At 39.5% G+C, this 12,602-nt stretch overlaps 1 protein-coding gene across 1 annotated transcript in view; it reads right to left on the bottom strand.

The window, feature by feature from the left end:
- Positions 1–10,948: 10,948 nt before the first annotated feature.
- The window catches only part of LOC146694447 (LHFPL tetraspan subfamily member 6 protein), a 50,694-nt gene continuing 49,040 nt past the window's right edge, over positions 10,949–12,602 (bottom strand). The window contains exon 4 of the mRNA XM_085430631.1: positions 10,949–11,746. Within this exon, the coding sequence (XP_085286757.1) occupies positions 11,628–11,746 (119 nt within the window). The 3' untranslated portion in view covers positions 10,949–11,627. The remainder of the gene's footprint in view (positions 11,747–12,602) is intronic.

Below are 12,602 nucleotides of genomic sequence, written 5' to 3'. Positions count from 1 at the left end.
AAAAAACTGGCAACCAACCAACAAAAATGACTACAAAAACACATTAAATGTTAATAATCATGACTTTGCCCCCCCCCCCCTCTTTTTTTTTTTTTTTTTTTTTTTTAACGAAAACGCTTATTTGAAGGTAGGTAGGTATTTGTGGAGGACAGGGGCCTGTTTACTACTATGTTACATCATCCCTCCTTTTGACAACATGCAGTAAGGCTCTGAGCTGCGGTGGCCAGTTGTGTTCTAGTTTTGAAAGTGAAATCTTTTCCTATTCTTCCTATTTCAGTTTCTCAACAGTTCAAGGGCATGCTTGTGTCATATCTTTTTGTTTCATTATGCATCAAATGATCACAGTGGGTGACGGGTCTGGACTGCAGGCAGGCCAGCTGAGACTTGAAGTCTTTCACCACAGAGACATGCTGCTGTTATATGTGGAGAATGTAATTTGGCATTGCCTTGCTGAAATAAGCAAACCTGTTGCTGAAAATGGTGGAATCGTTTGGCAATAGTGATTTATCATTATGTCACTGCATCCCAGTACCAGGTGGTAGCAAGCTGAATGGGACCTCTCCACTTTGCGTGGGTTTGAGCTGTAGAAGGAAGCCAGAATCACAGACGAGAGGAAAACATGCAAAGTCCAGACAGAAAGACCCCAGCAAGATGGATTCAAACCCAGGACCTTCTTTGCTTTGAGGCAGTAATTCCAAATACAATTAATATTGACAGTAGATATTGGATAGCTTCCACTGCGCAGCTGTCAGTCTTCAGTGTAGTGCTGCCTCAGGATATGAAGCTGTGAAGATTTTTATTATTATTTATTTATTTATTTGAGCGTTTTTGGCATTCGCCTGCAGAGATTTTTTTTTTCAGATTCTCTTAATCCTTTAATGATATTATGTGCCACAGATAAGGAATTATTTGCCATTTTCCCATTTCTACTTGATAATATTACAGTCACATTGTTGCATTGTTCCTTACGCTGAATTCACAGGCTGGTGAAGCACCCCCCTCCTAGCTTTACTTCTAAAAGACTTGACGTCTGTATGATTTTTACACCCAGCCATGTTTCTAATTAACCTTGTTAGTTGTGAGATATTCCACCGGATGTCAGATTCTTTATAAAAAACAATGCAATCCATCATTTTTACTTGTTTACACTCATGTACATAAGCTATAAAAGTCTAAATATAAGATCCTGCCAGTACAGCGTTTTGAAATCAGTCTACAGAGCATCACACCAGCTTAAGCATCCATGTGAGAGTCTGCTAATTAACTTCCAGATGGCAATGAATGAACTGGTGTGTAAATGTGTAAATTGTGCAAGGAAAGAAAGTGTCATTTGTAGCTCAGGAGTTGGAAGTTGAGCACACACCTCTGCTGTGCTTTAATGATCAGCAGAATCCCCCAAACAGCATCTTCTGCGTTTACCATAGAACCACAAATTATTTGTTTCATTACCTTCTGATATGCTTCCCCCTCTTTGGTATCGCTCTGGTTGCACCTATTAGCAAATAGCTGATCCTCCTCAGGAGGAAAATAAAGACAGTTACGAATTATGGTCCAACAGTTTGTTTACAGCTTCTGGATTATGCTGCACAAGCTGTTTGGGGAAATGTGATGGACATTTTCCCTTATTTTGGCACATATAATGATGTCTCATTTAGTCTGGAAAGAAGCCCTGACAAACTCTCAGTAGAGCCTATACTGATAAATGGTTGGGGGACTATATGCAGCATGGAAGAGCTATCTCTTTATGACAAGCTGTTAACTTTGCATTACAGAATTTAAAGGTAAATCAGAAAACCGATGAAGTTCAGCCTCTTGCTGGTGATTTCATCTACTTCCACAGAATAGTGTTTCTCCAATAAAACTAAAAACATGCTTTAAATACAAAGTTTGTTGGCCACCAGAGGACCAAACTGTAAAAGTTTGTTTTTCTCTGACAGAGCTATTTTACATCACATTAAACGTTTGATTTGCGAGGTATTTGCTGATTCTATATGAAGGGCCTTGCTGTAGGCGTTTGTGGTATCAGACCGTATCAGATGCTGTGACTCATCTAATTTGTGCTGCTTCATAATTGATGGACGGCTGGCATGAAGCAGCTGTGGGGCAATAAAAATTAAAAATTAGCTTACAGGTTTCTCAATTCAGGATTTAGGCGCTGTATGATATATGGACAGGATCATGGAGGACATCAAAGTGAAATACAGTCTACAGTGCAATACATTTACATTTCATGTTCTTGAAAGAGAATACAAAAACACAGGCCAAGGAACAAAAATGACAAAGAAAACCTGTATTGATGACCTTCTTTCACTGTAATATATTTTAAGAGAAATTATGTCATGAAATTTAAGCTTCATTTAATTTTTTATGTTTGACATTATAAGTGGAATACACCTTTTGTAACAAAAAAAAAAAAACCTTGATGTCTTGCCAATTTAATTTCTAGGAGAAGCTTATAGTATATTGAAAGCCATCAAATGTTCGGTCGTGGGAACAATTTGAAATCCATTGTCAGTGAAGGTGAATGTTTAAGTCCATCAGGGAACCATAAACCTGCATAAGATGTAATATGCAGTGTTTAAATTTAAAAAGAAAAAAAGCAGGGCATGAAATACCGCTGCAATATATTGTAACAACAGTGCATTGCCCAGGTGGCATTAGTATGAGAAAGTTAGGACAGTAGTAATAAATCTTCAAAATGAATGCTCTGAGCAGCTTTGTTTAATAAAAACAGCAAATTATAAGGAGCAAGCATTTTTTTTAAAAAATATTCATTGATATAAGCTACTTCATGGAGGAAATATTAAAGATGATGAGTACAATATCTTCAAACCATTGTTTCATTACCCACAGCTGTAAGCTACTCAGCTGTTCAAACAGAATTGGATTGAATGAATTCAATCCAATGATCAGCCATCAAAGAAGCAAGACTATGATTCAATGCACCGTGTGGGTGATGAAGGGCAGATCTAAAGTTCACCTGAATTATAAAGTCCATTTGAGAGACATAAAGCAACACTTTATCACCGTCCTTTCCCTCAGGCCACAGTGCTGTCCTTCAGATAATTATCTGGGATATTTTTCACCTTGCCCCTCTTTCTTGTTACACTGTCCTCAAAGATAATTATCCTTCACATATTTTTGGATTTGAATCCTACTGAGTAAAAAAGGACAGGCTAAACAGTCTAAAGAGAATATATTCATTCACTTACTAAAGCCCCATATTCAAAATCCCACAAAATTAAAGAATAGATCCATTATAAGAAACTATTAATTAAAATACCGATTTCCTAGGTGGTTAATACCAATGCAACATTTTCAGTAGTAACTGCTTAGATGTTGCTGCCATCCAAAGAATCAAAATAGAAATCTGTGGATGTTTTGTGAAACACTGTGTATCATATTTAAAGGTGAATGGCTAGGAGATTTAAAGAAGCAGTATCTCTTTGGGCACTGAAGGAAAAAAGATACGCCTATGAAGCAGGAAAGGGAAAAATATCTACAAAGTAGTATAAAATGACCAAACTAAAGCTATGTAATCTAAAAATTGTACTTCATTACAGAGGTGAGTATATGTGGTGTGGTACTTTCCTTAATGCGCACTCTAATGTTCACATCATCCTGGGTGACATTAGTGGTTGAGAGCTTCTGTGGCAGTTCAAAGAAACTTAACAGCACATTTAAGACATACAGGAAGTGGGGAAAGACATAACAATATCATTATCAGACAACTAAATCACCTAAACAGCTTCAGTGGAATGCCTAGACCTATGTGAGCTCAAGAATGAAAGATAAATGCATTTTTCCCCCCAGAGATAATGAACCAAATATAGCACGGGCCACTTCTGCAAAATGAAAGAAAGTTCATAAAATGTATATAGTAGCGGGATAATGTTCGTAATCAGAGCAGACGTTCAACAAAACAGCATCCAAAAAAGGGAACACGTTTCTGAGTGTGTAAAGAGATAGACGCCAAGATATCGAAGACATCGAGATGAAAAGAAACCATGACTGATTTTCCAGGTTAGCTGGAGAACGAAACAAGGGCTGATTTTTGTCATCCCAAAGCAGTAAGAATTGACACACCTACAAATAAAAACCTCCGAAATATCATGAGAAATATATCATAGACGTCATGGGATTTTGTGCTGCTGGTACACCATGTGCAGTCATGTGATGTTTTGCAGAGGTACTATTCTAGTGCTTATAGACTTTTGCAGTATTTTGGAACATTTACCACACAACCACCAGAATGCCAGAGGAAGTTACCTCATAAACTCAGAGTACCAGCATCAGGGAGCAGTTCCCGGAGGAAAATTTTGCTGCTAACAATAGCTGTTTTCTTTTCCATTCCTCTGGTCTGGTATTTTTCACTGGGAAAGTGTATTATTTTTCACTTGATCTGGAGACAAATATCCAGCTCTAAAGCTTGTTGATTTTTGACTCTCGCTGTCTCTACTAAGTGGAATCAGGTGTGTGAGAAGTGCTAACCAGCTGCAAATCATCTGTAATCTTTCCAGCCTTACGTACGGGTCTCTGACTTCCCTACTTTACCAGACTGTAGACAATCCATCTTCACCAGCCTGAGTCCAGCTACTGATGCCCTCTCATTGTACTTTCCTTGTACGTATTTCCCTCTTCTGACTGCCCCTCTCTTGTCTTTCTCTGGCTGGGCTTGACACCGCTGGGCTCCATTTCCCCTCCCTTGTCCTGCATTGGTAAATCCATAAGCTGCCAACTTCAACCTTTCTTCCTGGCCCCTGGACTCAGTATTAACTTAACATGTGAATAGCTTGCTCTTTATTGCTACACCCTACTTCTTCTTCCTGTATTCTTCATTTTGGTTCTCTGTTCAGCCTTAACAATATCCAAGACCACCTGAAGTAAATCAGTTGCAACAACTTTTCAGGATGAAGTGCTTCATTTATGTATCATATAAAATAGGTTTGCTGCGATTCAAAATAGAATTAAAATGGTAGTACATTTGGAATCCTGTACTCGTGAGCTTTTGGAGACAGACAGAAGAATCAGCATGTTTCTCCTGGGAGGCCTTCTGTGCTGCAGAGGGTTGATAGCAGAGTTGATTACGCCAAACAATACCTCGGTGTTGTGACAATTTAGATAGGAGCTCAGAGAACGCTCCTCATACATCTTCTCTGCATATATCTCGTATTGCAGTATAGGTTCTCTATATGGCCCTGAAAATATTTGCACTTTTTTGGATGCTGTGTTTGTAAGGAGTTGTGTTTTTTGAGTAACAAGAAGACATTAATGATGGATTTTTCCTTTTCTGTTCAGCCTTTAATGAAAACTGTGCCATTTCTGCAAGCTTTGGGAAGCTCTCTGTGTTTTATTTTTTCTTTTTCCTTTGAGACAGTGCCTAGAGATATGGTTTCAGATCTCTGGAAAATTTGTGAGGCAGTAACTTTTGGTATTTAGGAATTATCTATAAAGTTATTGTACCCAGGTTTCACCCAAGTTTGGAAATAGGCTGCTGCTAGTTTCCTAGTTTGAGTTTTGACTGAAGTGTCTTAAAAGGCAATGGCAAGTGCACACAAGGAAGACATCTGTCTGAGGATACCAATGCTTTTTCACTAATGCTCTTTTACTCCCATCCCTCAGAGCCGGTCTCCTCTTACTAGGAAATAATTTGGATGAACTTGTGAAATGAAGTTATGAAGAGGAGAAGTGAGGCAATGTGGAAGCCATCTGAGATTTGGGTGTTTTTCTCATCATGAGAAATTGGAATGTTATTGATGAAGAGCTGCAGACATACAGCCCACAGGTTTATTTTATTACTAATGTCTGGGGAAAAAAATAGACAGATTTGGTATGTCTATTTATAAGAAAATAGAAACCAGTGACTGAAAATTCCAAGTAGGTGCGAGGTGCAACATGGTAAAATCTACAGAGAGCAACAGCAAAGCTGTCTTCTGCCCTGTGTGATATTAGTGCTCATACTAAAGCTTCACTCATAATCTCACCTGTGGCAAATATACAATCACCAATTAGCCTAGCCCTCCTAACTGCATGTCTTTGGACTGTGGAAGGGAGCTGGAGTACCCAGACAGAACATGCAGACTTCACACACACAGAAAGGCCCCGGCCAGATGGTGGATTTGAACCCAGGACCTTCTTGCTGTGATGCGACAGTGCTAACTACCACCCCACTGTGCTGCCCTAAATAGTAAAGCTGATATATAAAAACTGTATCACCACTATTCTGCATATAGATCATCCTTATCTGTCTGATACTTTATAATCACATTTTAATTAACTCTATGCACACCCATGTTAAGCCCATTTAGGTGATTTAAGTAGTTCCGGCTCATTAGAGGTCTTAAAAAGACAAGATATCTCTCTCAGAGAGTAAAACTTTGCACGTGGAATCAATTCGGAATGTTACAATAGGAAAGGCAACAGAAAAATATTGTTTGCACTAGCTCACAATCATCTATCACCCCCAAGTCTAAATCTCATACTTCTGCAACTACATCTTCTTTTTGTTCTCAGTACCGCTGGCCTTACAAAGTGTGTAATATGTATTCTCTAAGACATACCAATTTGTCATAACATGACCTTGCAGCTGTAGCACAGAGGACTGTGGGTCAGACTGACCAAAGAGTGTACTCACTCACTTACATACTGCAAAATGCTACCAAATGCAGTACAAGTTTAAGGTTAAGCTTTATTTGTCGCACACAGTATAGTCACGTATGTACCTAACTGACTGTGCATGAGGAAAAAAAGAAAGAAACAACCAACATAAACAATAAACCAAAATAAACAACAGTGCAATCATAAGAGACGTCAATGACTGAATATTGGTGTAGTGGGGGAGGAGCTTAAGTCTCTGTCTCATTTAACAGTCTAATGGTCTGAGCTAGATGCTCCTCCTGTTCCTCTGTCTTGGTCACCAGTAGACCATAGCGTCTCCCTGATAACAACAGAGAATACAATCTGTTGTTGGGAGTTGGGGTTCCCAGCAATCCTCTTGGCTCTTGTTCTACATTGTTGATGCCTTTCAGACTTGAGGGGAGTGGCCTTGATTGTTTTATCAGCTGAGTAACCCGCCTTCCTGAGGGCCAAGCGGTCCTGTTGGGTAAAGCTTCCCATCCAGGTGATGATACTTCAGCTACCACAAGTTCCTGAGTCGGAGGAGTACAGGCCAAGGTAACTCAGTTTAGTGAGTGACCCCAAAGGGACTATTGTGTTAAATGCTGAGCCATAATCAATAACTAGCAAGCTTAATATAAGCCTCTCACCTGGTGGCCAAGTGGGTGGGGTGGAGTGGAGTAGAGGGGAGTGAGTTGGGTAAGGCTTCATTTGTACAGCTACTGGGGTTCTGTGCAAATTGTAGAGGGTCAAGAAGGATGTGATGACGATTTTTGTTTTGTTTTTTTGCTATAGTTCATTGACATACTGTGAATGTTCGCCTAGATATTATATTAGATATTATATTAGATATATTCTAATTATGCCAGATGCCTCATTTTCTTCACCTGTGTCACATGCTTATGTGTTTGCTATTCTTAGCAGGGATTTGACAGAATGATGTAAGGAAGAGATGTAGGGATGAAGGACCCAAAGCTGCCAAACGGGAAAGCTTTGGTTACACAGCGTCAATCTTAAGTGATGTCGTCAAGCTATGATGTGCTGCGCAGCTGGATCACCTGTCAAACCGAATGGTACATCCACAGAAAAAAAACCCAGAACTCCTTCTCCAAAAGGCCAATAAAGTCCAAGAGGTATTTATTCATTTAAAAGGTAAACCATGTTGGAAAACACACATGGGTGTGTGCGTGTGGTCTCTGGAAGGTAAACAGAGGTGCTAATAATATAGAGCAGACATTTTTCCTTGATCAAATATACTCTCTCTGTATGGGCTTTACCTTTTTACTAAGTTCAAACAAACTGCTAATTTTGAAACCCCGCTAACCAGAGCCTCCATATATCCCTGAGGGTGAACCAGCGAACCCTGGGCTGTAATCCCTCTATCCCTGTCTGTGAGCTTTGAGTAACAGCCTCTGATCCTCTTTGCTGATGTGGTTTGTCTGGTCTATGTTTTCATGAATTCCCTTTACTTCCCTGCCCATATTAACATGGTAATTGTCAGATCTCTAAAAGAAGACATACACAGCTAATTGGCACTTCCTTTAAGTAGAGCAGGGACTTGTGAATCACAGTAGGAAACAAAGAACGGAAAAATGTGGGTGGGATTTTATTTGAAATTAATAAGATGGAGTAACTTCAAAGTTAGTTTACATTCTAGTTAATGTGATCCACCTGTGTAGCTGTGTTTGATGTTGTGTGGGATGCACGTTAGTATTGAAGTTGGTTGTGTAGTTTTTATTTATGCCGCTGCCAGTACATTTAAATATTCCACTACAAAATAACTGCTCTGGGGGGGAAAGTGAGGGTGACACTCTGCTATCTTTCTATACAGGCTCTCCAGATATCCTGCAGCATTATCCATTATGCAATATCTTTATGGAGATTGGTGTTATAGAAGCACAAAACCTTTTTTAAACATGGTTGCTCTTAAGGGCAGCAATTATCTTGCCCAAAAGTGCTGATGGAAAAAAATTAATAATTAGAAAGAACTAATTGATGTTGATGTATCTATCTGGCAGATTAAGTTCAACTCTCTCAAGGTTATTTAGGACTCTCTTTCTTAAATAATTACCATGGCACTGGGAGCTCAAAACATTAGGAAAACATCTTTGCTGTTACGACAATACAGAAATGTGCTCTTCTTAAGTTTCAGTGTGTTAAGCTCTCAGGGGCGTTGTAATCCTCCTAAAATGCTGCAGTTTTAACTGCCTCTAATTTAAGCAACATTCACTACGTTGCCTTTGTTGAGTTCTCCTGATGTTGTTTTTCATCTCTTAAAGGTAAAAGGAAAAGCAATTTGGAAATAGACAATTTGCCTTAGGGTTCTTTTGGATCCAGTCCACGTAGTCTTTCTTTGTTTTTGTTTATATTAAGTTTACTTAGGCTGACCTTTAAAATATTAAAAATAAATACCCCTTTTTTTGCCTTCAAGACTGCCTTGGTACAGATTTGAAAAGGTGCTGGAAACATTCCTCAGGGATTCTGGTCCATATTGACATGATGGCATCACATAATTATAGACAGTGGAATTTAAGGATGCTCAGTTCATCTTGAGGAGCCGACACAAAATCTCCTAAATCGTTACATCACCACGGCCAGTCTGAACCAGTGAAGCAAGTTAGGATGAATCCGTGCTTCTATGGTTTAGCTAATCCAAACTTCCATATGTCCAAGGAGAAACGATGACTCATCAGACTAAGTAATGATTTTTCTATATTCTGTTGTCCAATTTTGTTGAGCCAGTGCAAACTGGAGCCATAGTTATCTCTTCTTAGCTGATAGGAGTGGCAGCTGGTGTGGTCTTCTGTTGCTGTAGCGCATCAGATTCAATGATGCCACATTCAAAATCACCTTAAATTGCTTTTTTTCTGATGCTCAGTTGAACTTTGAGATGTTGTCTCATTCATACCTAAAAGCACTGAGTTGTTGCCATGTGATTAGCCGATTAGATTTTTGCAATAGCAAACAATTGACGAGGTTTACCTAATAAAGTGGGCTGGTAAGTGTATACTACTACAGTTGTGGTGATGTGATCCTGCTAGTAATGATTGTATTGTTTTTTGAGTACACGACTTCATAGTTCATCATTTGTATTTGGTCTTTAAAGCTTTGGCTAACTTGAATTTGTTTGTTGACTCCATTGGGGTTTTAAATCATCACCCTCGCTTATAAAAAACAAACTTCTGCTATCTAATCTTATTTTTAGCTCTCTTCCAGCATAAATTAGGTGTCTATAAATCTGTTTGTGATTCTTAGAGCACAAAAAATATGTACAGCTCAAGGTGAACATCAGCACCAGTCAGTCTAAATTCACGTCAGTTACGTCAGTTGTAATATGTCTTCATTCAGGAGCTGATGCGAGCAACTGAATCTCTCAGCCACCACTCATTTATCATGTTTTAAGACAATCAGCCTCTTACTTGTTACAAGATCTCAGATTGAATGGTACACCCTGTCAGTCTGAGATTCGGGTGCAGATATAAAAGAGGGAATGCTCCAACGTGACCCCAATGTGTTTGCGTCTGCTGATGAGGCATCTGGTTGACTCTCTGTAACAATCACTGCTGATATCAATCAGCACAGGAGATCAGAGAGAGGGAGAGAGCAGAATGCAGAGGAGCCATACTAATATATTAAACAGAGCAAGTACTGAGAGGGATATTTCTCCAGTGGGGATGGGGGGGAGGGGGCGTTGCCATTATCTGGGTGATGTTGAGAATTGTGAGAAAATGGGCATGCTAATAAGGGCTAAAACACATCGAGAACAGCTGCATTGTAAATGAGCTGACTTTGTGCACTTGAGCTCGGATGTGGTGTTTGTTAATCAAAGAAAGGAAAAACAGAGAACAAATGGCTAAAAATAGTAACTGGAAAAGCTGTGTTCAGCTCGCACCTCTAATGACACGCATGCAGCGGCGGTAATTGCTAAGAAAAGGTTGCCATTATTGTTATTCACACTGTGAAGGCAGGGTGAGGAGCTACGAGATAACCCGACATTAAACTGATGGCCCGACGGACGCAGAGCGCCTCAATTTCCCAGGGTATGATTGCATCTCAGGCTTTGTCTGGAAGACTCTGAAGCTTTTAAGCTGAGAAGCCTGATCAAAAGGCAAATACTCTGACTAGAGGTTACTAAATTTACTTCATCAATAAGGTGGAAAAATTAAATTCACAGCACTGCCCATCCTTATCCTCTTTGTCGATCAGAAAAAAAATGACTCCCACATGTAGCGAACACTATCAAGATCAAGAAGTCATGGGAAAAAAGCTTTTTAGGAATGCACGACTGTTCGTTTTTGCTCCGGGGCGTCGACTCAAAGAAGACTTGAAAAACCAGACTTCCAATAAACATTTATTTACAAAACAAACATAATGGCAAAGAATAATTTGAGGGTGAATACAAAACGTGATAAAATGATAAAATACGTTACCATACACAATGTATATCTTATGAATGTGTTAAATAAACTATGCTTTGATTTTTTTTGGGGTCTGAATCGAGGAAGCAGGCAGCCAGTGTCGGATTGCTTTACATTATAGGGATTATTGCATTTCTGTTTGTGTTTAAGGCAAGAATGAGTGATGAAGAGGAGACCGCAAACACTTCACGTAACAATGAGGCAATATTACTTCTGTTCATCACAGGGCGCACTATCACATAAACATTAAAGACCAAAGAAGAGGAAGACAAAAGAAAAAAAAGAGAGGGAGAATACACTTTTCATTAAAGAAATAGTTATGTAACAATCTTACAAACAGGATTGGTCCATACATTTTTCATTTAAGAACAGCTTTTAAGAGAAGTACCACTTTTCAAAGCCATGTGTGTGTGCTGCATTATGAAACAGTCCCTGCAGTTGTCAGATGAGTAGTGTCCCATGATGTGCAGAGCACCATAATGACTTGATGTCTTTGGTGCCTGATGTGCTGTACTGGTGTGAGTGCACAGAGTCCTCTCCCTTTTGTCGTACCGCCCGAGGTCTCCGCCTGTCCCTGTCTCTCTGATGCTCTCTTCAGTAAGGGTACTGCTTTTGCTTCTTCCCTGCGAAACAGGACAGCCAGGTGCACAGCAGCATAGCACCCGCCGCTCCTGCCCCTGTGCAGTAATACGCCCAGCCGATCTGACAGGAACCTGCAGAGGATGAAAAAAGAAAAGGTCTTTTCACCCTCTAGAAAAACATTGTAACAGATTCAAATTAATCTGGGCAAATAGGTCTTTAGCCAGTAAGACAGTCGCTTAATTTTAATGGAGAACGACACAGCTTACTCTGTATGTATAGCCCTTTTTAGGAAAACTGCCTAAAAATCTCACATCACTTCTGCTATGAAGGGGAACTCGAATGTTTACTCCACTCAGATCAACTACACTGTAAAATTGGACCTAACAGCTCACCCATGCTTTGAATGATAATTGAGCATTACGCTATGCAAAACACACCGAACCATTCAGACGTTAGTTTGAAACGCCCAATCATTTTGTTTGAGATATATCACGAGAACTCCGCACCGCGCCTTTGATCTTGCCCTAGATCTAACATTAACGTGTTAATGTTAATCACAGAGAATGGTGGCAACTACTTAACATCTCTGCTCAGGCTACTATGTTCCCATCTTCTTGTGAAATACAGCTAGCACTGTTGAGAAAATATGCACAAAACAGAGCCCCAATTCATGTGCAAACAGTCTGCTATGTGGGAGATGAACAATTAGAGACTTGGAGAAACGCAGAAATGGAGTCTCTGGAAATTACAGTGATGCAACAAAATGCTGAAATGCAAATAAAACCTAAACCATTAAGTGCCTCCTTTAGACACACCTTGCATAATCATCAGAGGTAATTATATGCATTATGAAATAGGATACAGTGGTTGAGTTTCTTTTGAAAGTGTTGAAAATACTTATTTCCCTTTTTCTGTGGCATTAACAAAAAGTACATCCCCTCTTCTTAAATGTGACTGTAGCTTATCTATTCATTCAAATTAACGACA

Source organism: Copadichromis virginalis, linkage group LG14 (genome assembly GCF_057382275.1).
Source record: "Copadichromis virginalis isolate Kocher_CV1m ecotype Utaka linkage group LG14, C_Virginalis_male_GT1.1, whole genome shotgun sequence".
Classification (NCBI taxonomy): domain Eukaryota; kingdom Metazoa; phylum Chordata; class Actinopteri; order Cichliformes; family Cichlidae; genus Copadichromis; species Copadichromis virginalis.
Note: the sequence above shows the minus strand (reverse complement) of the source record. Positions and strands in the feature narration are given on the sequence as shown.